We start from the raw sequence: 25,720 nt of genomic DNA on the forward strand, positions 1-25,720 counted from the left end.
GGCTTTGATTTTCTCTCTGTCTTTTGTCAGCAGCGTCCAGCTCACCGCTGCCAACACGACGCCCATTGTACTCTTGATCAATTTACCTTGATGCATCGGTGAAAACCCGGGATTCGAATTCCGCTAAAAAACGCCTCCAGTGTGTCGTGGAGGACCAGGAGGAGGTGGCGGCGGGGAGGGAGCCGGAGGTGGAGGCGGCGAAGGCGCTGGACGAGCAGGGCTGGCGAGGGGACCAAGCCGCGAGAGGCAGCGTCGGGCGTCTTGGCGGTGAGCGCCCACAGCCTGCAGGCGGGACCAGCGTGGGAACACGGCTGGCAGGCTGTGGACCTCGTCCTCACCACAATGGTCCGGCTCCTCTTGGTTTTCTTCCCGGCAATCTTTTTGGAGATGTCCCTTCTCCCCAGAAGCCCCGGCAGGAAAGCGTTGCTGGCCGGAGCCTCTTCTCAGCGATCGGTGGCCAGAATGGACGGAGATGTCATCATTGGGGCTCTCTTCTCAGTCCACCACCAGCCTCCGGCTGAGAAGGTGCCCGAGAGGAAGTGTGGGGAGATCAGGGAGCAGTATGGCATCCAGAGGGTGGAGGCCATGTTCCACACGTTGGATAAGATCAACGCGGACCCGGTCCTCCTGCCCAACATCACTCTGGGCAGTGAGATCCGGGACTCCTGCTGGCACTCTTCCGTGGCTCTGGAACAGAGCATTGAGTTCATCAGGGACTCTCTGATTTCCATTCGAGATGAAAAGGATGGGCTCAACCGGTGCCTGCCTGATGGCCAGTCCCTCCCCCCAGGCAGGACTAAGAAGCCCATCGCGGGTGTGATCGGTCCCGGCTCCAGCTCCGTAGCGATTCAAGTGCAGAACCTGCTCCAGCTCTTCGACATCCCCCAAATCGCTTATTCAGCTACAAGCATCGACTTGAGTGACAAAACTTTGTACAAATACTTCCTGAGAGTTGTCCCTTCTGATACTTTGCAGGCAAGGGCGATGCTTGACATAGTCAAGCGTTACAATTGGACGTATGTCTCTGCAGTCCACACGGAAGGTAGGCATTATATTTTGGGAAAGAAAGATACTGAGAAAGGCAGGGCATTGCATGATGTGCTTCTGGGATCGTAGTATCATTCCTGTTTGTTTCTGGCACTGTGGGGAACAGACATTACCCTTCTCAGTACACGCCCACCCAGGCATTGCCTTTTATCCTCATTTCCTTATGATTATAGCGTAGAAAACTGTATCCCATGGTATTTCTAGGGATAGTAGCAGCTGAAAGTATATCAAACTCTCCATGCAAAGTGTCCAGCTTTAGATTTGACTTAGATGCTTGCCGTCACAGTCTGAGTTTGGTTTGGAAGGCTTATTGTTCAAGGTGTTATATTGCCCTTCAGTGACTGGCTATGACTGTCCAGGCTTAATGAGCTAATCCAGTGTGAGTGATTAGGAAAAAAAAGTCACTTTCTCACAAATTGGGCTTGAAGGCTTTATCTTGTCTCTAACAGCGGAAGGTGTTTCTTTGTCCTCTTGTGCCCCTTGTTACACATGTAAAACTTCCCTGTGAATGTAGGATTAATGGAGCCATCTCCCTCAGCATATTGGAAACACGTATTTTTAAATTCTGGAGTACCTTAGTTACAATGGAAAAGTAAATAATGTAAACCATTTATTTTCTTCTTACTTCATATGCTAAAATTATCCAGATTCCCTCACTCCCCCAAGAATTATCTTGTTTTATATGAAATAGCCCTGATGACCTCTTGAATTTAAGTTCAGTGTCTGATCTTTTTCTTCTAACACAATGAATTTGCACATTAGAATTTAAAGTTAGACCAATTATAAATTGCTAATAAAAAGATAGCAGATATCAGGTTTAAAATGGCTTTTTAAAATGAAATATATTTACCTACGGTTAAAAGCTTTGATTTTTCCAAAGACATGTACATGTGAATTCTCAAAGAATTTGTTATACAAAGATTTTCTTTATTCCCTTCACTTTAGGCTATATAGATTTTTGGATAAAATGAGATTTTGAGCTCATCTACTTAACTCATCATCTTAACTCCCTCAGTAGGTTTATGAAGAAACTGAGGCCCTGGTAATAGATTTACATCTAGGACAATTCACATTTATTTGCTGGCATATAGAAGAGAATCTTGATGATACTGCTGCATTCATATTTCTTAAAATCATATTATTTGTTAAAAGGCCATAGACATGGCTTTATATTCTTTTACTATTTCCACAATATTCAGTTAGTGGTGTGAAGTCTGATTATAGAAATTAAGAAGCATTCTAACTGACGTGGCTATATGGCTATTGTTAATGAAAATAGATGCTTTAATTTAAAAAGTAAATAAATAAATTCGGAACAAACAAAAACAATGTAGAATTACACATTATAATTTCAAACTTTTGGGGGGGGAAAAAAACTCTGCTGTGATGTTGTGACTTCCAACAACTGACTCAGGTTTCTGAATCTTAATTTTTATTCATGAACTGCATACTTTTCGAACAAAACTCATTACTATTTCAAGACACAAAATTAAGTTCAGATGTTAATTCCTTACATTTTAATGTTTAAATATTAATCTTTCCTACATTTTTTAATGTTTAATATGGTTTCCTCTCGTGCTTAGATGGAACATCCTGAAAGCACAAGTTAAAAATGTATTGAATATCAGCATTGGATGGGTCTCTCCAAAGAGAATGGCAATTATAGATTGGATGTGATTTATTTAAATATTTAATAATTCTCCCTTATTGAGCTGAATAATTGACACTAGAAGTGTACGTTCTTCTTTCAGAAAGAAGTAATACTTCATCATTTTTACACAGTAGTTTTATTTTTCATATTTTATTATAAGATAATTTTATTTTGGGGAAAGAGGAGAGTAGAAGTCTCCCTTCAATCTGTTTTCCAATTGCATCACATTGCTGAAAATAATTGCTGGTACTGGGTGCTTTCTGAGAACTAGAATTATGATTTTGGAAAATTAATTGGACTTCTGTTTGCTGATCTCCTTGAGGAAGGACTCATATTACAATTTCACCCATGTGTTAGTTTGGATTATTATGTTTTCTGTCTTCCTTCTGATTGGTGTTGTATGGCAGAGATAATGTCTCTATAGTATTATACAAATTGATTCCAGACTGGAATGTGTTCATACAACGGCATCATAGCTAACTTTGGTGTTTATTTTATTGACAAGAGACTACACCATTCACCTTGCCATTTATATATAATATCTTGTTTCTTCTCAAAGAAAACTAGTTACTTCTCTTACCAAACATAACATCTGTGAAAACTAAATTGCTTTTATTTTATTCTATCTGCAAAGATATTTTGTGTAAGCTCCTTTGTGTGAACTCCAACTGAAAATTCATTTTTTTCTGAGGCTTTGCCCTCCTGCTTCTCAGGGACCCGTTGTGTACTGGCCTACAGGCGCTTTCTTAGATCATTTAGTAATTTTCCTGCTCCCAGACTGATGGGGTCACCTACTGGTGACAGTTCCCTGTCAAATAGCAGCTAAGACCACATATCAATGTTGTCTCTGGCATGTAAGCATATTCAGCAAGGAATCAAGTTTGTCTGGATATTGATAATTTGGAACTTAGAAATTTCTGGGACCTCCAGTGACCTTCACCTCTCCTTTCCAAATCAGCCATTTCCTAGTCAATTTATTATCACCATTTCTTATATTAGAAGTTAACTTAGTATAGTTAACATTGAAAGCACTAAGTGACTGAACTATTGTACCTTCATTTCTGTAGTTAATTTTGATGACTTTACAATCACATTTTTTTAAATGCCCCAGTTTTTAACATTATTTTATATTTATATAGCTTGGAAGTATTTCTGGTTTTTTCTTTAACCAGTTAGAATTTAGTTGTTATATTCTTTTACATTCTTTTCAATCTTCTATCACATCATTTGTACCACATTTGTCCTCTGGCCATAACAACTGCCAGTTTACCTGACATAAAAGAGAATCAGTGCACATAAAGTTACCTGTGATAGACTCCCCAGAAATTGTTCATAATTGGTTCCTTAGGGGAATGTTAAGATGGATCTGTCAAGAGGGAGGTGGAGTATTGAAGTAATAGAGCCTTATCCACAAATAAAATTCAAATGTACTTTGGAGCAAGCTGCTCACCTAGAATATGAGTCTTTAAATTTGCTAAGTATAGAGTATAGAGATAGCCTACTTCTGCGAAGAATATCTCGGCCAAGGACACTGTATTTCATTCTTCTGATAAAATGAAGATTCCTCATCAAAAAATCAAATTTATCACTTTGAAAGTTTGTAGGAAACAATACTTAAAAATGGTTCTAGTTGATTAAATTCAAACCACTGAACAAGTCCAACAAAGAATATTCTTTCAGTTTATAGCTTCAAAAAAGTTTTTTTTTTCCATTGGATACATTTTCATTTGTTTTAGTCTTTCTGTCTTAGTATTTTGTCTCTGATAGTCAGATGAGTATTGATATGATAAGGGGTCTAGTGATGCTGCTTCCCCCCTTTATGCAAATGTTCACTTTAAGGTGGACTTTTGTTTACAGTTAGGTTTTCATTGTGGTGCAATTTTTTTTTTTGGCATTTGCTTAAATTTTATATAAAACTGGCCTTTTTTGGCTTCTTTTCAAAATCTGATTTTTTTTTTAAATGATTTTTTCTGTTTAATGTAAAAGTTAATTTAAAAGTCTAATAGCATCGGAGGACTATCCTCCTAAGTCATAAATACACAAGTTAACTATTACTTTAACTAATGCAATTACATATAAGAATTTTATATCTATTAAACATCATATTTCCTATTTATGCATCTGTAACTTTATACCTTTCTTGTCTTGATTGCAACCTATTTCACAGGAAATTACCTGAATAAATTGCTGTATTATATCATATAATAATGTACAGGAGTGTGAAAGGTTATTCAGGCCAACCCATTAGGAATGCTTAAAACACCACTGTTACATGATTGCCTATGCTCACAGTTTTCTGATTGCGTGCAGGGTTTTTAAAGAGAGTTGTAGAATATAGGAGTTAAATTCAGAAGCAGAATTACACCTGACTTTCAGTCAGTTTTTCTATATAATGACCTAAAACGGATTCCTTGAAGTTTCCACCAATTCTCCATCCATGACTGAGGGTCATCCAAAACAATACAAACTCCCCTTCCATGTGACGTTTGTCATCAATGAATCTTTTCTCTTTTATACTGTACCTTACCAGTTTCTTCACCCATATGTCCTGAATTTCAGTTTCTCCACCATCATAGCTGACTCAAGTAGATCTTAGATCAGTTAGTATCCCAAAGTCTTTTAAAAATTTCTATGCTGCAATTAAGCCATATTTCTTTCCTTTTGTGCTTTCCAGTTATTAATATTGTTATTGTTTTTCTTTTACATGTGAAATTATTAGATTAAATCTGCCATTCAAGCTTATCCATTAGTTCTGGGATTCTGCTAATTTATCTTAGCATCCCAGCTTTGTGTTCTTGGGACGAGTGACCACCAGAGTTAACCAGTATGTAGTTTGCTGGTGAAGGGTTATGGGACTTCACTCTTGATTCTGTCTTATTTGCGTTTCAATATATGTAATGAAATCCTGAGAACATACTACCTTGTAGATAAATAAACAACTGTAAATAGTTTAAATGAAAAGCCATGACAATAGATAGCTCTAAATGAAGATTTACTGCAAAAAGCTGTACATAAGAAATTTGAAGACTTAGTCTCAGTTACTAAGTAGTTTACACTCTAAAGGGAGTACAATTGGATTACATGTAAAATAAGTAAAAACAATCATTGCAGTATAGATATTTAAAAATATGAGTGTATACAATTTTAGAGAACACTGAAAGAGAATATTAATGGTGTAATTATTTAGAGAAAAGCTAGAGAAAAGGAATTTTGGCTAATGTTTTTTTGGAGGAGAATATAGTATTTGTAAAAGTTAGAAGCAGTGTTGAAAGTGTCCTCATTCTGGGAAAAATAAGAAGGTCTGCTTAGCTAGAGTAAAGAGTATGGACAGGAACTAAGGATGAAGACAAGAGTGAGTTTTAATATTCTGTGATTACATGAGTCTTTATGGACATGAAGGACAAGCAATGGAGAATCTTGAATCATGTGCCAAGAAATAAAAAAAAATATGTCCAAGGAGAGTTTGACATCATTCAATGATAATTAAAGCAAATTTTTACTGAAATATGTAGGGGAGACCCATTGGATGGGAAAGGAGAAAACCAACTTAAAAAGTTTAGTTATTGTAGAATGCTAAGTACTAGGCTGTTAAAATAACTGGAGAGTATAAAAAATACTCCCAAAGAATCATTTATGGAAGAATTTGGTATAGCAAAGAGGAACAAAGAGAGAAGAGTTGAATATACCTTCAGTTTTGCAATCCAGGATGATTAGGAGAATTTTGGTATAATTAACAGGTTTATGATGCATAGGTTTCAAACTCATAATTCTTTACATTTAAACATCAATGCTTACATTTAATATGTTCAATTTGATATGAACTTTGGCCAAGAGAACGCATATTTTTAGCAAGCATTGGCGAGTGGACAAAAGAATAGCTAGGGATGAGTTATAAAGTACTTTATTTGTTATTTTAAAAAATGTTCACATCCAAGTAATACCTTGTTTACCCATGACCTTGATTCTCTTGCTGAGCTACATGTATACTTCATACTTGAGAGTTGGCCTCTAAAGCCCAACCTTTTACATTTAAAACATTTTATAATGTGATCTTTGCAAATGCTATTGTATAGTTCCCCAACTTATTTTAAAGACAGTACTCAATTTAATAGATACTTCCCCTGAATATACCAAGTAATCATGAATATAAATTGTTACATGTGGTGGGATACAGTGGCAATCATGGAGCCTGTTGTAAAGTATAATGCCATTTATTCCTGCCCCAAATGGCCTCAGATTGCCATATCTTTGAATTTTGATCTTTGTTTTTTTTTTCCTCATATATTGGCTAGACTTATTTAACTCATTTTTAAATTATTAATCAGTATTTACTGAACAGATATTATGTGCGTAAGATTAAGGTGAACACACAGATGAAAAAATAGACATTTATTACTTTGAGTGAAGTGGGACTCTTCTTGATTCTTCTGCCATACTGTTACTCTATTACTATATTTGTCCTGCAGCAAATTTTATAAGAAGCTGGCCTGCATAGTGTAGGTGGTGCTAGTAGCTTCTATTTTGTGTTTTTATCTTGTGGCTTGGCAGTTGTCATTCTTCTTCAGGCACTAAAATTTTTCTCCGAGTGATCTATGGAGCTAATATGCAATGACTGTTTTATGAATTTTGAATAACTTGATGGGCAGTGGCTCGTGTGATGTCATCATAAAGAGACTTATCAAAAGCCATATTTTTAGTATACAGATTAGTAGGACCACAAAAGTTTGGGGGACCACAGTCAAGGACAGAATAGTGTAGTGAGCATCTACAACCACTGAAAAACTCATAGCACATGCTGTTCTGATATTATGTTGGAAGAAGCATCTCAATATGAAAAGATAGTTAATTTTCAGAGAAGCTGTAGTTGAAAACCAGAATCAAGACAAGACATAAAGCTTTGTCAAAATTATGTTGCTGTCTTATCCAACAAAGCCTCATCATTAGAATCCAAATTCTTGTAGAAATATTTACTTCTTTTTCCCATTTAATTGTTCTCTATGAATATCTACAATATTTTAAATCTTAACTTACATGAGAAATTATCATTTTAATTATCTTCAGTCTCACAAGAGGCTTTGCTTTTTTAAACTTAAGGCATTATAGTACCAAATAAAGCTTTAATGTTATGATGAGAATTTATTTGCTCAAGCAGAAAGTTGGTGCTCAGAAATCTCCATTTATCAATTTTGGGATTATCTATTTTATTAACTTCATAGCCAACAAATTGGAGATTCAAGACAATTATCTAAATGATTCAGGTAAAAGCCTTAATTGGTGATTGAAGCATAAGATTTTGGGGAGCAGAAATTCTTTGATTACCAAGTAACTTATTTGCCTTCTAATAAAGAAATTTATTAAAAACACATGTGTCTGTTATGCACCATACACTTTTCTTGGTGCTAGGGACACATAAATTAAAATAACAATATCATATTGAGAACTATTATTGTTACTATCATGATTACTATTATCCTCAAGGGTCTGATAATCATCGGAAGAGATATAGAAATACATAAGCAGTTATAGGCTCATGGCTTATAAAAACACATTTAATCACTTTTTTGAAAAATGCACAAAAGACTATGGGAAATATTGTATGTACCTCTCAGTTTCATTTATAAAATGAGAATGATAATCACTACCATGTTATATACTTCACAGCAGTATTTCAGAGAACAAGGAGATGGTATATATAAATACTTTGCATTGCTTTTGCCAAACTACCACCAAAGAGATAGATTATTCTCATCTGATGAATATTGAGAAAGCATAAGAAATCAATCAGTCAGGTATATATTTTTCATCCCTAAATCTACTAACATGAGAAGAAAATGAAATTCATGGTTAAGATAAAAGTGCATAGATTTTAGGAAATTTTCTTGTGTTACAAATGAGAAAACAAAGGTCTAGAAAAAAATAAAGAAAATGACTTGCTTAAGACCATAAAATTTATTAGTAGCAAAGCCAGGACTAATTTAGGTTTGTTTTAGATACTTTCTTAACCAAAGTTTGTTTGTTTGTTTGTTTGCTTTTTAACTCACATGTTCCACCCTTATGCATTCGAGGTCCATATTATCTAGTCAGCTACATTCTTCCTGACTCTGCTGCTATCATTTAGCCGCTCATTCTTACCACTGGTAGTCCTTGTTTTAGTCTCCACTCTTACCTTAGTTTTGGGTGATTCCGACACTCATGTGTCTAACCCATCAATACCTATCACCATAGTTTTTTTTTTTTTTTTTTACCTCAACTCTGTGTTCTTTGACTTCACTTCAGCCATCCACTCCTGACCACAGTCTGATACCTTGAAATGCCAAGAAGTGTTTTTATCTCTGAACTCTTAAGCACCAGAAAGCCTCTGAAAAATAGGAGCCTCTTCTGTTCTTCAACTTCTTTTGCTCCCAACTCATCTGCTCTCCACATTTCCCTGGGAAGTCTAGAACAAGCCATTTTCTCACCTGATCTGATTCCTCTTATGTATTTGAGCAACTCTATATTTGTGCTTCTTACCATCTTGGAATCAACCTCCTTTCTCAGAGAAAATTAACTTCCAATTTAGAGTGACTACTCCACATGAAGCTCTATTTGAAGAGATTATAAATTAATTATTTTTCCTCCAACACCTTTAGGGCAGAAAAATAAGTTCAGAAAGAAACACCTTATTAAAAGAAGAAAGGATTCTTTCTCTGTGAGGGTTGTGGTTAACAGTGGGAGATCACACTTTGTCAGATATCTCTGTGATACCATCTCTACAGCAAATAACTAGGAGTGGTATAGAGTGAATAAGGATGAGGAAATCATAAAAGGGTGGCTTGGGTTGGATTCTAGAGGTCTGGGATAGGATTGACTGAAAAGATTCACGAAATTAGCCATGCTTAAAGAGCCATCATGGTAAAATGTACAAAAAACAATCCTCTAAATTTATTGTGCAGACCAGGTATGACAGTGCTCTGTGTAGTGCTAGGTAAATGCAAGATGTCATTATTGTTGTCAGGTTATTCTAACATTAATTAAGAAGGTGTTCTTAGCCCAATGATCCTGTTTGAAATAAGTACAGGAAAGTTCTGGGGTGAGGTTGTGAAAATAAAGAAGTAAAAGGTATATCTTGCTGATTTGCTAATGTTAAGCAACACATATTTGACTTTTGCACCCATAACATGTGGACCTATGTGAAAGTCCTTTGGATGGACAGCTTATTTCACAGATATTGTTAGATAAGATAATCTGAGGTGGTTTATTCTGTTTTCCATGATACTGTAACATATTTTATAATTTGTTTGTTATAAATGGCAGAAAAAAAGGATCAACAAATTGCTGACAGTATGTTCAAGAGGTGAAACTGTTTACAAAAGACTTTAAAAGGTGAAATGGTAGGCCAGGGTTGACGAGGCAAAGAAAAAAAAATAAAATAAATAAATAAATTAAAAAAATAAAAAATAAAAGGTGAAATGAGCATATTGAAATAGTGAAAACAACTTAAAATAAACAAATAATATCCCCTTTCCTGGATACATAGGTATACTATCTGTTATTTTTATTTTTTGATAAACAGGTATTACTTAGTTGTTAAAGAAGAAGTCATGTCCAGATTTCTGTCTTAATTAAATATACGTTAGTGAGCACCTTCTCTGCACTGAACTCTGCAATAGTCATTGAGGAACAGAGGTAGATGAAATGTAATCCTTCTATCATCATATAGTGATTACTATTCAGTTTGTTAAATGCAACCATAGGAGTAGGTATGAGGTAGATAACAGAGAGGAGTTCAACTAGCTCTTTCTAGGCTAGGGAAAGAAGTGAGGGAAACCTCGTAGAAGTATCCCAGAAGAGGTGATATTTGAGTCCCCCTTCATTACAGGAATAAGAGAAGGAAGCAAAGGAGTGAATATGAGTAAAAGTATTAACATAGAAAACAGGATATACTTGGGAAACTCTAAGTATACTGCTAATTTTGGAGTATATGTTCTGGGAAAAGGAGTAAGAAAGGATCACATTGAAAGGGGGAAAGAACTAAGTTATAACAAGACATGCTTATCAAGCCAAGCAATTTAAACTCCACTTTGTAAGCATGGTGAGCCAATGAAGGATTTTAAGCAGGAAGAAATCATGATCAGATTTCTATTTTAGAAAGGGCACCCTGAAAGCTTTGGAGAAAACAGGTTAAGAAAAGAAGTGAAATTGGAAGTTGAGAGGCCATTGATGGTTGCGGGTAGTGGTGGAGGAAAAGCCATTTTAATTAATTAATAAATTTAATCAAGAGATGATGAGAGCTTCACTAAAGAAAGCGTCAATGGGAAGAGAAAGGAGGAATGAACTTGACAGCTATGTACCAGGAGATTAGGATTTAGTGGCTGATTGGTTATATGGTCAAGAAGAAAAAGAAATCTAGGATAACGCCCAGGTTTCTATTTTGTAGGACTAAAAATGGAATAAAGGAGGAAGCACAGATTGGGAAAAAATGAATCTTAGACTAGTTGAGTTTGTGGTACTACTGGAAAATATAGTTGAGAGATCCCATGGGCTAGAGATTTAGAAATAGAGGTACATTTGATATTTGTCAGCAGATAGCTGTAGTTGAAACTGTGAAAGTAGATGAGATTGCTAAGGAGGAGCAGATAGTGTGAAAGAGCAGAAGATCAGGGGCAGAAATTTGGGGAAGGTGAAAATGAGAAATAGGATACAGAAAAGGGAAGGAGAAGGAATAGTCAGAAAAGTAGAAAGATAAAGAGGAAGAACTAGGAAAAAATCATGTGCTATGGAAGCCAAGGGAGGAGAGAATTTCCAAAAGGTAACAGGTACAAAGAGAGCTGACAGGAAAGAGAGAGAGGACTATAGAAACAGTGCTCTCTACTGGTACTGTCTTATTTCATTCTTGCTGCTGTAACAAAACCCAAGACCGGGTAATTTATACACCACAATTACAGTATTAGAGTGTCTGAATTTGCCTGGGTGCTCCCTTTTACCATTGAGTTTTATACCTTCAGGTAGTTTTCTTATTGCATAATAGTCTCATTGGATTTCAGATTGAAGAAATCTGAAGCATTTGTTGTAAGACTGGTCTGCTGGTGATGAAATCCCTTAATTTTTGTTTGTTTGAGAAAGTCTTTGTCTATTCTATAGGTATTGATGGGTACAGTATTCTTGGTTGGCAATTTTTTTTCCCTCAGCCCTTTGAATGTTTCATTTCACTCCCTCCTGGCCTGTATGATTTCTGCTGAGAAATATGTTGCCAGAAAAATTGAAGCTCCTTTATGTTATTTGCTTCTTCTCTCTTGCTGCTTTTAAAATCATCTCTTTGTCCTTGACCTTTGGAAATTTGACTATTACACCTTGGAGCAGTCTTATTTGGGTCAGATCTATTTGATGTTCTCTGCCCTTCTAGTACCTGAATACTTACATCTTTCTCTAGGGTTGGAAAGTTTTTTGTTATTATTTCTAGCCTTTGCTCTTTTTCAACTACCTCTTGAAGGCCAATGCCTTTAAATTTACTCTTTTGAGCCTATTTTCTAGATCTTTTAGGCATTATTTATTCCTTTTCATTTTTTTCTTTTTTATCCTCTGTATTTTCAAATAGCCTGTCTTTGAGCTCAATGATCTTTCTTCTTCTTGATCAATTTTGCTGTTGACACCCTCTGATGAATTTTTCAGTTCAGCCAACATATTTCTCAGCTCCAGGATTTCTCTTTGATTTTTTAAAATTATTTCAACCTCTTTGTTAAATTTCTCTGATAAATTTCTGAATTATCTTGGAGCTCACTGACTTTATTTAGAATTCTTATTTTGAATTCTTGATCTGAGAGCTCCCATATCAATGTCTTATTGGGTTGGTCACTGGTTCCTTGCTTTTTCCATTTGGGGAGTTCATGGTTCCCTTTTTGCTATTGTCTCTTATGGACATTTGTCTAGGTCTTTTCATCAAAGGATTATTTATTTCTGTCTTCATTGTCTGGGTTGGTTTGGTCTTTCTAGTGATATGTGTTTAGAGGTTCTGTGCTGTATGCCTGTTGAGTCCCCTTAGCTCTAGATTGTTGCCTCCTCTTTGGCACTAGATGGTGCCCTAAGCCCAGGTTTGCCACAGCTCTAACAAATTCAAAGCACTGCCCATCCTGCATTGGGGGATGTCATAAAGAGGGTTCCCTGCTGTTTGGGGAAACTGGCTAGGGGTTCATGCCCGGTGGATGCATGAACACACCTCCTTCAGGGTAATGCTGTTGAAACTTATCTCTGATTTGGTGTTCCCTTTGTCTTCTGTTCATATTTTTTTATTGTGGCCCTGAGAATCTCCAAAGCCTCAGTTTTGAATTCTGGGATATTGGTGGTGATCATCTTGGCACTGGAGAGTTGTTTTTGGTTTTCTGTGGGGAAGAGTGAAGCTATATTGCTTCTACGCCACCATTTTGGTGACGTTACTCCTTGAGAGTAGATAAATTATAAACACTAGAAATTTATTTTCTCACAGTTCTGGAGTCTGGGAAGTCCAAGATAAAGGCACCAGCAGGTTTGGTAAGGACTCCTCTCTGCTTCCAAGATGGTACCTTGTTGCTGCATCCTCCAGAGGGGATGAACACTGTGTCCTCACATGGTGGTAGGAACAGAAGGGCAAAAGGAGCCTAAGCTAGTTCCCTCCAGACCTTTTATAAGGCACTAATCCATTTATGAGGGATGAGAGTGACTTAATCACTTCTCAAAAGGCTCCATATCTTAATACCACCACAATGGGGATTAAGTTTCAACATATAAATTTTGGAGGACATTCAGATGATAGCAAGTAGCCTCCACTTCCTCCTAGCATCTGCCTTTCCAATAATATTTTGATTTCTAAATCTATTGGAAGAGCAGATGTTGAGAGGAAATGGAAGCTGCTAATATATAGCATTGTTCCTAGAGACTTAGAAGGAAAAGTCATTGATACAATGGTAGTGAGAGAGAGATGCATTTCTAAGTGAAAAAATTATCCAGGATGGGACAGATTTAAGCAGTTTTAAAAGCTGATGAAAAAGAATGAGGAGAGAAGAGAATTTTGATGATAATTGACAAAGCAAGGTTGCTGACAAAGCAAGACAAAATCGTGGCAAGGCCATCCTTGAATAGAAGCTTTCCCTCTGGGTGGTGACGTAGTTAAGTTTTGGGAACAGGAGAAAAGAAGGCTTCAAAATAACATTTGGTAGCTTTTGTCTTCTCAATTATTCAGTGAGAGGAATGGAAAGGGAGAAGAAGCAGTCAAATACCAATAGAACAGATTTTGGAGGGCCCAAGTGAGAAACCATGATTTCTAGTAGTGTTAGTTCATATAGTTCTGATATTTCTTCAGTTTAACATACAGCCCCCAGATACAAGCAAAGAATTTCAGCTTTCATAACAGTTCATTAACTTGGCCACCTGCTGGCCCAATGTCCAAAACAACAGAATCTTTCTTTAATTAATTTCATAGGCTACCAAGTGCTTACCAGATATCACACACTAGAATTATCCTTTATTAAGATCCTTTCAAAGGGCCAGATAAAGAAATTGATATTACTTAAGAGCATCATCTGAGAGATCATTATCATCCTGTCTGCATAAGACTAGGTTTCCAGAATATTACATACCTAACTTTGTTTGCTTCTCCTGAAGGATTGCCTTTTCTAAATTGCATGTTAATATGTTTTCCTTTTTCATTTCTTAAAGGTCAGAACAAGGATTGGAAATATAAATAATACTTTATAATTTTCATGTATTTTTTTGTTGAAGATATTGCTTGCGTTGTTCAATTCCCCTTGCATAAAGTCCATTGTAAACAAATTCTTTTTAGATTTTAATTCTACAAAACCATTTGTTTCTCTTGAAGAGCTAACATGTTTCATCTTAATTGGTAGTGATAATATTGTGTTTTCTGGTTTTCTCTTGCCCAGCAGGAAGCTCAAAAGTAAATTTAATTCTCAATCACAGAAAATATTCTAGCTTATGTGTGTAGATATTAGCTTCTTTTAATTCACATCAACAGCATTATTTTTATATATTTTTATAATTGTCAAATGTCTCAACTCTAATTTGGGAGGAAGCAGGACATTAATATACATAATTGGAACTGACCCCCCTGTAGGTACAGGTCCCTACTGAAATTTCTATATGTTATGAAGAAGATGGTAATGACAGGCTGAGAGTTTTTTTAAACTGTGGAAGGAGGAGGTATCTTACATTCATAGTTTAATATGCTAAAGATGGAAGAAAAATTTTCTATATACCTTGTGTGTACAGAAGAATCTTGAGTGTTGGTCACATAACAGAAAAGAACCATGCTCCTTAAGATTAGTTAGAAAAGTCTTGAGTCCTGGATCAGATGCTCTGCTCATTGCTGTCATCTCCTCCTTTAGTGCCCTCTGGGGCCTGCTATGAGGCTCTGCTTGGATGTTTTGCCTCATTTTGGCTAAAAAATTCTCTCTCTACTGGGACTTGTGAATTTGTAAGCTTTCTTTCCTGTTTTCCTCTCTTCTAATCCTTGAAATAAAAATAAATAAAATCTGGGACAAAGAAATCTGTTTGTAAAGTGACTGCTCAGTGACAAATGGAGAGGGAGCTTGCTTTTTGCCCACTTCCTAACTTTACCTGGTGTTTTCCTCATGTGCCTTCTGGGCCCAAATTGCTTGTAGTCTGGTGGCTGGTTTTGCTGTGTGTTCTAGGTAGGCACAATACCTAGGATACTGTCTTCTACTTCATTCTTCTTTGTGCTATGGGCAGCATGCTTTAACTTGGGAAACTGAGCTTGATGTAGGATGAGACACTAAAGGACACCCCATGTCTCTCAATCCTGCTGATAGGTGGTCATTAAATCACAGAGAGTAGAGGGAGGCACTATATACTGATACATGTGAGGGATGATTTACACTTTGTTTTGGCAAGAAAGGCAGGATTTGAAACCATGAAAAGGCAAATTTCATCTTTTTCTTCTATGTTGGTACATGTGGAAGGAAAGTTTAGTATGTAATATTCTTGACCTGCCATTTTAAAAGTAAAATCTTACTTGAAAAGAAATTACTTCTTAAAAAATGAAAAAAAAATCAAGTGAGTGATTAATTTTTGAAGTTCTTATATTCTTCCTTTCAGTAGGTTATTTTTAGGCTCTTCTTGGTGCAGGCGAATGTACTAGAGGAGTCTTCTCAAACTTTAGTGTGCATAAAAATCACTGGGGGAACTTGTTAAATTTTAGATTCTGATTCAGTAGGTCTGGGTGGGCCTGAGAGTCTGCATTTCTACCAGGCTTTCAGGGGCTACTGATGCTGCTGGTCCCTGGATCATGATATAAACGAACCTCTGGAGGTCTTTTCTGATAATGCACTTTTTTAAATAGTGTATTATATATGCTTTCTCATACATTTATGAAGGATTGTGTTCACAGTCATTTATATATGTCTAAAGGCAGTGTTTTATGCTCTTAAATGGTAGAAAATGGCTTACAAAATGTGCATATTTAGAAAATTATACCATGATATTTATCTATTCATTTCGTATACTCAATGATTTTTAAAAATGTGCATTAGTGTATCCTTCCCCCATACAGTGTGCTTGTAGCCCTAGCTTGGGTGAGGCAAATGCATTACATGTAACCAAAATGTTTGTACCCCCATAATATCCTGATTTACAAAAAAATGTTGACACTTTATATTGTCCTCAGATACTATCATTGTATTAAAGTCAGAATAAAGTTCAAACTCTGATTAATTTCACTATAATCTTACAATAAAAGCTTTTTTTAATCTCAAAAATATGCATAAGCTAACTTGAAAAATTGCTGAATATAGCACTGTAGTTAATCAAATTTCTGGTTACATGAATGCCTTCTCTCATTACCATATCCTGCCCCAACAGAATATCTCCCCTGGTGGAATATAAACTGCTAGAGGGTGAGATCTTAGTTTTGTTTTGTTCACTGATGTATCTCAAGCAATTAGAACAGGGCTTTGCACACTGTAGGCACTCAATAAATATTTGTTCAATCAAATTAAATATGGAGGGCTTTTGTTTCAAATGCCTTTTTGCTGCCTTAGTTAGGAGTTTGATAATGCAAGAGCTTGCAGGGCTTTACATCAATTCTTATTGCCTGGTGCTACAAATGTAAACGAAACAAAGTAGTAGGGCTATTTATTCAATGTCTAAAAAACAACAACCTTGAAAATTTTGAATTTTTACTGAATTTTTTATAAATTATTTTTTATTTGCTTCTTTCTCATAAAATTGGAATATAGCAAGAAAATCCACTTAACTGTATGTTTTGTGAGTAGACTCAATATCACTCTTTTACCTTTCTGATAACTGAGGAAAAAAATCATTACATTTACTGTCAATTAAAACTCCCAGATGTTAATTTTTTTTTCATTCTCTTCCTTTGTATAAATATTAGTATCCAGTACTTTCTATTCTCATTAGACTTCATTGCCCATGTGCAGTGGGAAGTGTTCTGAGCAGGAGGACCTGGGTTTGATCTCACCTCCTCTATCAACTACCCCTATGACTCTGGACAAGTCAATGAAGTCTGTCTTCTCATCTGTGAAGAGTCTGTCATGCCTTTCTTCCAAGCTTCCTTTGAGGACCAGATGAGCCAATGTGGAAGTACTTGGGAAACTGTACACTTTTATATAAATACAATTAGTTGCATTATATTCTACCATAGCTTATATTATTATTTTCTCATTTTCACTGTTAATATTTGCCTCCTGTCCTCTAAATTTCTCTGAAAATTATAAAGCAGCCATGACTATTCAGAATTTATTTTAAATGATAGACTTTGTGCTGAAAGAGACATGTTATCTAAGTCCCTGATTTGAAAAGGAAAATTAGAGTTTAGGGAACTTACCTGAGGTTGCACACAGCTAGTTACTACATGATGCATGACTGTCATTGTAGCCTGGCTTTTGCTCTCCACAGTCCTTGGAGCATTTCCTGATCTTCACATGATCTGCCTACTATCTGATTTTCTTCTGTCATTAGCCTTTGTAGGTTGGCTTGAAGGGCAAGCCTCAGCTTCATATCAACCAGTCAACCAGTTAATCAAATTATTCTACAAATACAGTTCCTACTAATCATTAAGCAGTGTGCCAGGTATCAGGTATGAAAAATAAATCCAAGTGTTCAGATGTTAATAAAGTTTGATAACATAAATATCTATAAGAAATTATATAGATATTATGCTATGATACAGTAAAATAATATTCTCTATGTTTCCAGATTTTATTGATACTCTGCAGTTCTTGTCGTTGCTTATATTCCACAAGGAGAGATAGAGACATGGTTATTGCCACATCAACATGAGAGGGTGTAGAGTTTCAAGGGAGGAACTGATTACTTCTAGCTGGGGATATCAGGTAGGTATCTTGGAATAAGTGGCATTAGAACTGAGTCTTAAATTATAGCTAGTCTTGCAAATGCAGAGCTAGATGGAAACAGAATATCACATGAACAAAATCATGTGAATAAGGGCTCTGAGTAAAGTGCTAACAGGTGTATGGGTAATGGCGAGCTGTTTAATTTGTCTGTAGTAGAAGGCACCTAGAGAGAATTTGTGGAAGAATGGTTGGAAACGTGCACCCAAATGTCAGAGTGCTAAGAATGTTAGAATTTGAATTTGTCTTCCATCTGCTATGTTAGTCAAAATAGAGTAGACCCTCTTTTGCAAATTTCTACCGCAGACTGATAAATAGTGACTTATTTTTAATTTTGCCTGCCTACTCACCTTTCTGGGACTTTTTTTCCTTTTTGTAGCATTTGTGCTAGAAAGTAACACCTTTGTAAGGAAGTCACCTTCTTTGTTTGTCTGGAAAAATGTCATTAATCCTAAAGTCCATTTACATTCCCAGAGCAACATAAATATTTGATTTTAGGAAGGATGCATGCAAACATATTGCAATGTTTTGCAGCTAGAGTTGCAGCCTCTGTGGACATGTGGCCCGCCTCTCAGTGAAGCAAAAGGCATATCACAAGCTGGTTTCTCAGCTGTGAAATGCCACTACTTAGGTCACATGCTTCAGTTAAAAAAACTGCCAGGAGCAACGCCTTCTTCTTGGCGGAGAGGCGTGCCACCTGTCACCCAAAGCTGCCGTCCTCGCCAGCATCATGCATGGATAACTTTGCTTCACTTCTGCATGTGGGGAGGTTATGTTCTCTGCCTTTTGCAGTGTAATTTTCTATGGTATTTATCTAGTGGAGAATTCAGTCTGATATTTATTGAATTGGGGATTATTGTTCATATTTATCAGGGCCAAATCTTAATCCAGAGGAATGGTTATAACCTTGGGGATGGCACTTGGGTAAAAATGTGACTTGTTTTTCATGTGAAAGATGGCATATGGCAGGCATATTTCCCACCTGACACTTAGCCATGATGCCACCATTGGTGACATGGCAAGATCACACCTTATGTCACTCCTTGATAGCATGCATGGATTCCTGGAAATCAGCCTTGGAGAACACACATTCTGGATCCATTAGAGACCATGCCTCATCAACTTTTAAGGCATACAAAACAAGAAACATAATTCACCTCTTCCTGTGCAGGTAAAACACTCCATATGGCACATACCTTATTTCCCCCATATCTCTGTAAGGTCTGACATGACATTAAGCATAAAGTGCTTGATTAATATTAATATTTGTTGAATGAATAACCAAATGGTGGTTATCTAATAGGCACTTAGGCTGGCCATGGTATTGAAATCCTTTGGCTTCCTGTTTCTCTATGAAGAACCTATTAAAACACTGAGTGTGCCCTACCTTTATGAAGAGATGCACATTCTTGATGCAATAATAATACCATTTGGGCAAAAATGTGGTACTTAAGAGTTTTAAAAAAGTATTTTCTCTTGAATTTTTTGAGTGGTTCAAGAAAAAAAACATATTAAAACATATACTTTCCAAAAATGTTTCAAATGTAATTCTTGTTTTTGCCATCTGTTCTTGTTATGGGTTAAATTGTGTACCCCCAAAAGAGAAGTTGGGATCCTAATGCCCAGTATCTGAGAATATGACCTTATTTGGATAGAGGGGTTTTAGAGGTGCTCAAGCTCAAATGAGGTCATTAGGGTGGGCCCCAATCCAACATGACTGGTATCCTTATAAAAAGGGGAAATTTGGACATAGAAAGAGACGTGCACACAAGAACACCATGTGAGGATGAAGACAGAGATTGGGATCATGCATCTATACACCAGAAGCTAGGAGAGAGGCCTGGAACAGATTCTTCCTTAGAGCCCCCAGAAAAAACCAATCCTGTAAGCACCTTGATTTCAGATTTTTAGCTTCTGTAACTGTGAGATGGTAAATTTGTGTTGTTTCAGCCACTCAGTTTGTGATACTTTTCTATAGAAGTCCTAGAAAACTAATACAGTTCTAAGGTTATTATATTGTAAAACCTGCTCTAAGTTTAGGCTCTTGCATAATGTGTTAAAAAAAAAAAAAAGTCTTTATGGTGCAACTGATGCTCATCTGTTACTGGACAGTTAATTGCTCAACCTTTCCCCTTTCCCCACCATGTGACCTGCCATCTTCTACTCATAAACGATAATATAACTCAGATGTCTGCTTTTGTGATGATTAATTTTAGGTGACAACTTGACTAGATTAAGGGATACCTAGATAGCTGGTAGAGTATCATTTCTGGGTATATCTGTGAGGATATTTCAAGAAGAGATTGTCATTTCAATCAGTGGGCCAAGTAGGGAAGATCCACCCTTGTCCAATGTGGGTAGACACCATGTAGTAGACCGAGGGCCTAGATAGAACTAGAGCTGAGACCCCGTTCTTATCCTGCCCTTGGATATCAGAAATCCAGGTTTCCAGACATTGAACTCCAGGCCTTGCACGAGTGGCCCCTCAGGTTCTCAGGCCTTTGGTCTCAATCTGAGAATTATACTGTCAGCTTCCCTGGTTCTCAGGCCTTTGGACTTGGGCTGAGCCATGCCACAAACTTCCCTGGTTCTTGAGCTTGCAGATATTATGGTCACATGAGCCAATTCCCTAATAACCCCCTCTCATCCATCTCTCTCTCTCTCTCTCTCTCTCTCTCTTTCTGTCTCTCTCTCTTCCCCATTGGTTCTGTCTCTCTGGAGAACTCTGACTAATACAGCTGTTATTGATTGAGCAGCACCATTGATTGAGCATTTGTTGTGTGCCAGTCACTGTGTGATTGTTTTATGTACATTACTTCATTTGGTCCTTCCACTAACCCTATAAGGTAGGTAGGTATGATTATTATTTTGCAAAGTTTAAAAATGATTCTCTAAGTCACACAGGTAACAAGTGGCTGACACAGAGTTAAAACCCAGCCAGTCTCGTTCCAAAGCCCAAATGTCTGATCACTATATAATTTCCTGTATAAGGAGCCAATAAGATACTTAACAGCCTTATGAGTTTTGAGCTAGATATTGTCAGCATTTTGAAGGCCTATTTAAATGAGTAAGGAAAATGTAAATAACTAATGCAAAGACTGTATTACCATGAGTCAGGCAATGTCTTAAAAAAATTCAGATCCTAGAGCCATATTGCATCCAACACACCTGTTCTTGTCAAATAGGAGGACCACACAGCCCAGCCTATTACCACTTCAGAAAAGAATAAAATAAATGCATACTAGGTCTTCCTTTTATTTTCTATTCATGGTTTGAAATGTGTGTCTCTCTGGAAAAGACAGTTCTACTGTAAAGCTCGCTCTTGTTTGGCTGCATAGTGACAGACAGAGGGAGGTATTATAAGAGGGTGAGAGATGGCTACACATTGATTTGTTTTAAAGCACATCTGATCCTTCTAGAAAAACCTTTAAATGTGTAAGTCCTGGAAATGATGATGAAAAGACATGCCTTCTTTTTTTGTGTATCCAGAAAAATCCTGTAATTAAAAAAAAAGAAACAGACACACCCATATTTCTATAAACAATGGATTTTTTCAGTGGGTAAAGGGGAAGAAAATCTTTAGCCTCTCTCTGGAAATTTTTAAGGTTGTAGTGCTGGGGAGTTTACTACATTTTTAACTTTGACAATGCTCTTAATTGACTCATTTTCAAAAGCAGAATGTACATACTACCAGTTGATTTTCCAGTATAGCACTAGTTCACGTAGAAGCCATCCTCTCTTACCTGGTCCATAGTGTGATTACAGGCACATGGTTGTGAGATTCTTAGTTTTTTATTTTTATTTTTTTGTTATTGTTGTTTTTAAGAGGAATTCAGATATTAGACTCATTTGGTTGGGCCAAGTAAGCCCCCAAATCTGAGAACCTGTGATTCTACGAGGAGTGGCACATAGGCTCAATGGCTTAGTAACAGAGCAATGCTGATGATCCCTTCCTGGGAGGGGCCTACCAATGACTTTGGCTTTCCAAGAGAGCAATGAGACTTTTAAATTTTGGTTCCTCCATTTGTAAAGTTCAAGCAGACACACAATAGAAAGCGTGGGCCTGAAGGAGGGGGATTAGTGGTTAAGAAGGAGGCTCCTGGAGTCAGGCAGATCTGCTTTCTTATGCCATCTTTGTCATATTAAGCTGTGTGACTTTAAGCAAGTCACTCAACATCTCTAAACCTACTCCTCAAATCTGCAAACCAGAGATTATAATTGTACTTAATTCTCATGCAGTTATCAAGATGAGAATAAGAACTCAATAAAATACATATGCATATACATAGAGGCTAATAAAGTGGTGGTCTGATATGGTGTATTCTACTTTGGTTAGCTTCTGTTGGGAGTGACTTTCTTTCTCTCTGTGCTCTCATCCTAGATCTTTTGCAGAGATCCACTATAGCCAGCACAGAATTTATTGGTAGAGGGGAAAAGAGGAGGTTCCATATAGAGAATAATTTGAGGGATGCCTATAGAGCCCCTTAGGCATTTAACAGCTTCCCTCCCTTAACTACTTTTCATGCAGGAAATTTTGGGTGCTTAATATGCTTCTGTTAAAAGATAGTATCTTTGGAAAGTGTATTACTTAAAGCTGTTACCAGTTACAATCTCAGCGTTTTCAGATAAATGTTCAGGATGAGCATGGCAGAATGGTGCCTGCAGGGGAGAGCCAGTCCTACACAGGACAGTTGGAGGACATCAAATGTTATTCCTATTTCATAATTTTTAGTGTGTTTTAGCTATGAACACATGCATAACATTTCCTGAAGGTCCCTGATGATCATCTTTAATCATCATCACTATCATTTCCTAGGCATACTTATATAATCTTGGTTTATATAAAGTAATGGCTTCTATTATGTACAAGGGTGCCATCTGAAAGGGCACTAGGAAGGAAATACTGGCTGCACAGTGTCGGGGTAGACTGAAGTCATGGCAACAAGATCATGAAGCTGAAAGTAGACATTTGCAGTGCTGATTGTAACTTTCTTGGGTAGGCTATAGCTTATCTTTCTTGTGATTCTTATAGCTTCTATAATAACTCCTCGCACATATACTGCAAATATTAGTTGAACTAAATTGATTGCTGTAGCTATGAGGAAAAAAATATATATATGTATTTTTGTCTGAGGGAAGGAATTAGAGATTTGGGGTGATTTCTGTAGCCAAACTTTTGTCAACATTGTATTTACTTTACTATTTTACATTCCCCTTTCTTAGTCTTTTATGGGCCACAAATTCATTCTCTTTTTGGTTTATATCTTAAGTTTTTATTTGTTTCTTAGAGCAACAATTCTCACTTTTGGCTGCTCCTGAGAACTACCTGGGGAGCTTTAAAGCCTATAGATGCCCAGCTCCAGCTGCGGGGGCACTGATGGAGGCTGGAAAGCAGGCTGAAACGTCCACATCCCTTCCCATGGGGAGAAGGATCTAGAAGCAGAAAGAGAAGAAGGGGGTAGAGAGTGGGTCTGGTATTGCAAATGTAAAGGGCGAGCCTGCACTGGCATCATCTATCGTCACCCACCCCATCCTTCCCCACATTCAGCCATGGACTTCCTTGCCATCTCGAGAACGTGAAGGTTGTTCCCCTAATTAAGGTCTTGGTGTTGGCTGTTTCCTCAGGCTAGAATCCATTTCCCTCAGATGGTTTTGTGGCTGGCTGCTTCTTTTCATTCAGCCCTTAGTTCAAATGTCATTTCCTCAGGAAGGCCTTCTCTCTCTATCTAAAAGATTAGCCTTCCTCCCTCACATTCTATCCTATTGATTTGTTTTATTATTGTTATGCCGTTTACTACTATTGGAAATTATCTCATGTATGCAATTCTTTGCATATTTCTTGTTAGCTTCACCTACTAACAGGACACTTTGTATTTCCAGAGCCCAGAACAGTGTCTGCCATCCAAAGGATTTGCAATAGATACTTTTTGAATGAATAAACTCAAGGTTTTATGTTTATAACAGGAATGACAAGTATGTGTCTAGACATGGCCAATTCACTTATGATATCCTTTCTCCAAGATTCAGTATCGTAGTTCTCAACACAGTTCTCAATTGTCCATCACTAGGCTCAAGATAAAACCTCTTTTATATCCCTCGTTTAAAAAGTACTTTTCTGTACATAGTTTTTATAGTTGAGGAAATTGAGACTTAAATAGGGTAAACAAATTCTATTTCTCTATTCATTCTTTTAATTCATTCACTCAAAAATATTTATTGAGAATTTAGAACACAAAAAGCAAGATTCAGGTTTTGTCCAACACGTCCCCAGAATTTGGATCTTGTGCTATGCTTGGTCATAATATGTTTTCAAATATATACTTGCTGAATTCAATTCAATAGGGAGCTTAAAACAGATTCACAAATTACTTTATATGAGGCAATAAAAAGGTGGGGAACTTGCATCCTCAAGGCCACATGTGGCCCTCCAGATCCCCGACTGCTGCCCCTTGACCAAATCTAAACTTTTAATAAAAGCATCTTTATAATAAAAGGATCTGTTCTGTAAAATTTGGATTCAGTCAAAAGGCACCACTCACGTGGCCCCAGGGTGCAGGTTCCCTACCCCTCTGAGGAATTTAAAACTGGAGAGTGTAATAGTTTGTTTTCTATGAATGCTTGGAGGATGAATAAAGAAAGGACTGACAGACTGAATCCTGCTCAAGGTAGTGTGATTTCTTTGTGGCACAGAAGATCTCAGAATCTAGTACTCAGCCCAGGGCTCCTTCAGCCCCACCAGTGATTCCCGAATACATGTGATTAGAATCATCGGTGGGGTTGGGGGTATTGTTAAACATGCTGGGAATGGTGTTTTAGGACTTGAATTCTTACAATCTCCTCCCCCCAGGAAATTCTGTTTCACAGCCAGATTTGGGGACCACTGTGTATATCATACGATTAATACATGAGTTTGCCTCACTTTTAACAGAAGAGATAAGGAGGTTCCACATAATGTGTGGAGAGTACCATTTATAGGACTTTCAAAGAAAATCTCTAATTTTGTTTAGCAACACAGTATCAGCCTTTGAGCTAAATCTCAATCAACTAAAGACTTGCTTCTGACATTTAAATTAAATTCAACAGTTATTGAATGTGAGGGATAAAAAGTAAGACATGCTTCTTAATATAGACTCTTTAAATCCTCCTTAAATAGAGGAAAATAAGTTACAGAATCTTGCAATTCCCCTGAATTTTATGTAATTATGATTTGTTGGGCTGCTGGCAACATGTCTTGTACCTTGTAAGGTGCATAAGGATGCTTAATGTGTCCTGATTTACTGTTAAAGTATCAGTTTTTTACTTAAACTGATGTGAAATTATCTGCCAGGTGATAAGTACTAATACCCAAACTACTCTTTTATTATTTGCATTCTGTGGATGACTGAGGAAAGAAACAAGAAGGAAGTATCATATTTTGTCTCTCTCATATTTTCAGATTGAACGGTGGTAATAGAATAGATTTAATTGTATGCTAATCTATAAAACTTATATAACATTTAATTTTTCTAGAAGGTAGCAAGCTCTTTCCATAACAAGCTCTGTTTTTCCTAACCAGTTTTTACTTTCTATAACTTATATTTTATCCTAAGGTATCTGTCAACAGTAAAGTATCCTATCCATACACAGTTCTCTATGTGCTCTCCACAGAATGTTGGGCCTGACATAT

At 36.8% G+C, this 25,720-nt stretch overlaps 1 protein-coding gene across 2 annotated transcripts in view; it reads left to right on the forward strand.

Moving 5' to 3' along the window:
• Nucleotides 1-342: 342 nt before the first annotated feature.
• The window catches only part of GRM1 (glutamate metabotropic receptor 1), a 350,013-nt gene continuing 324,635 nt past the window's right edge, over nt 343-25,720 (forward strand). For both annotated transcript variants that reach the window (XM_069488836.1, XM_069488837.1), the window contains exon 1: nt 343-1,042. In XM_069488836.1, coding sequence (XP_069344937.1) covers nt 343-1,042 — 700 coding nt within the window. The remainder of the gene's footprint in view (nt 1,043-25,720) is intronic.

The sequence above is a fragment of the Eulemur rufifrons genome, chromosome 15 (genome assembly GCF_041146395.1).
Source record: "Eulemur rufifrons isolate Redbay chromosome 15, OSU_ERuf_1, whole genome shotgun sequence".
Classification (NCBI taxonomy): Eukaryota; Metazoa; Chordata; class Mammalia; order Primates; family Lemuridae; genus Eulemur; species Eulemur rufifrons.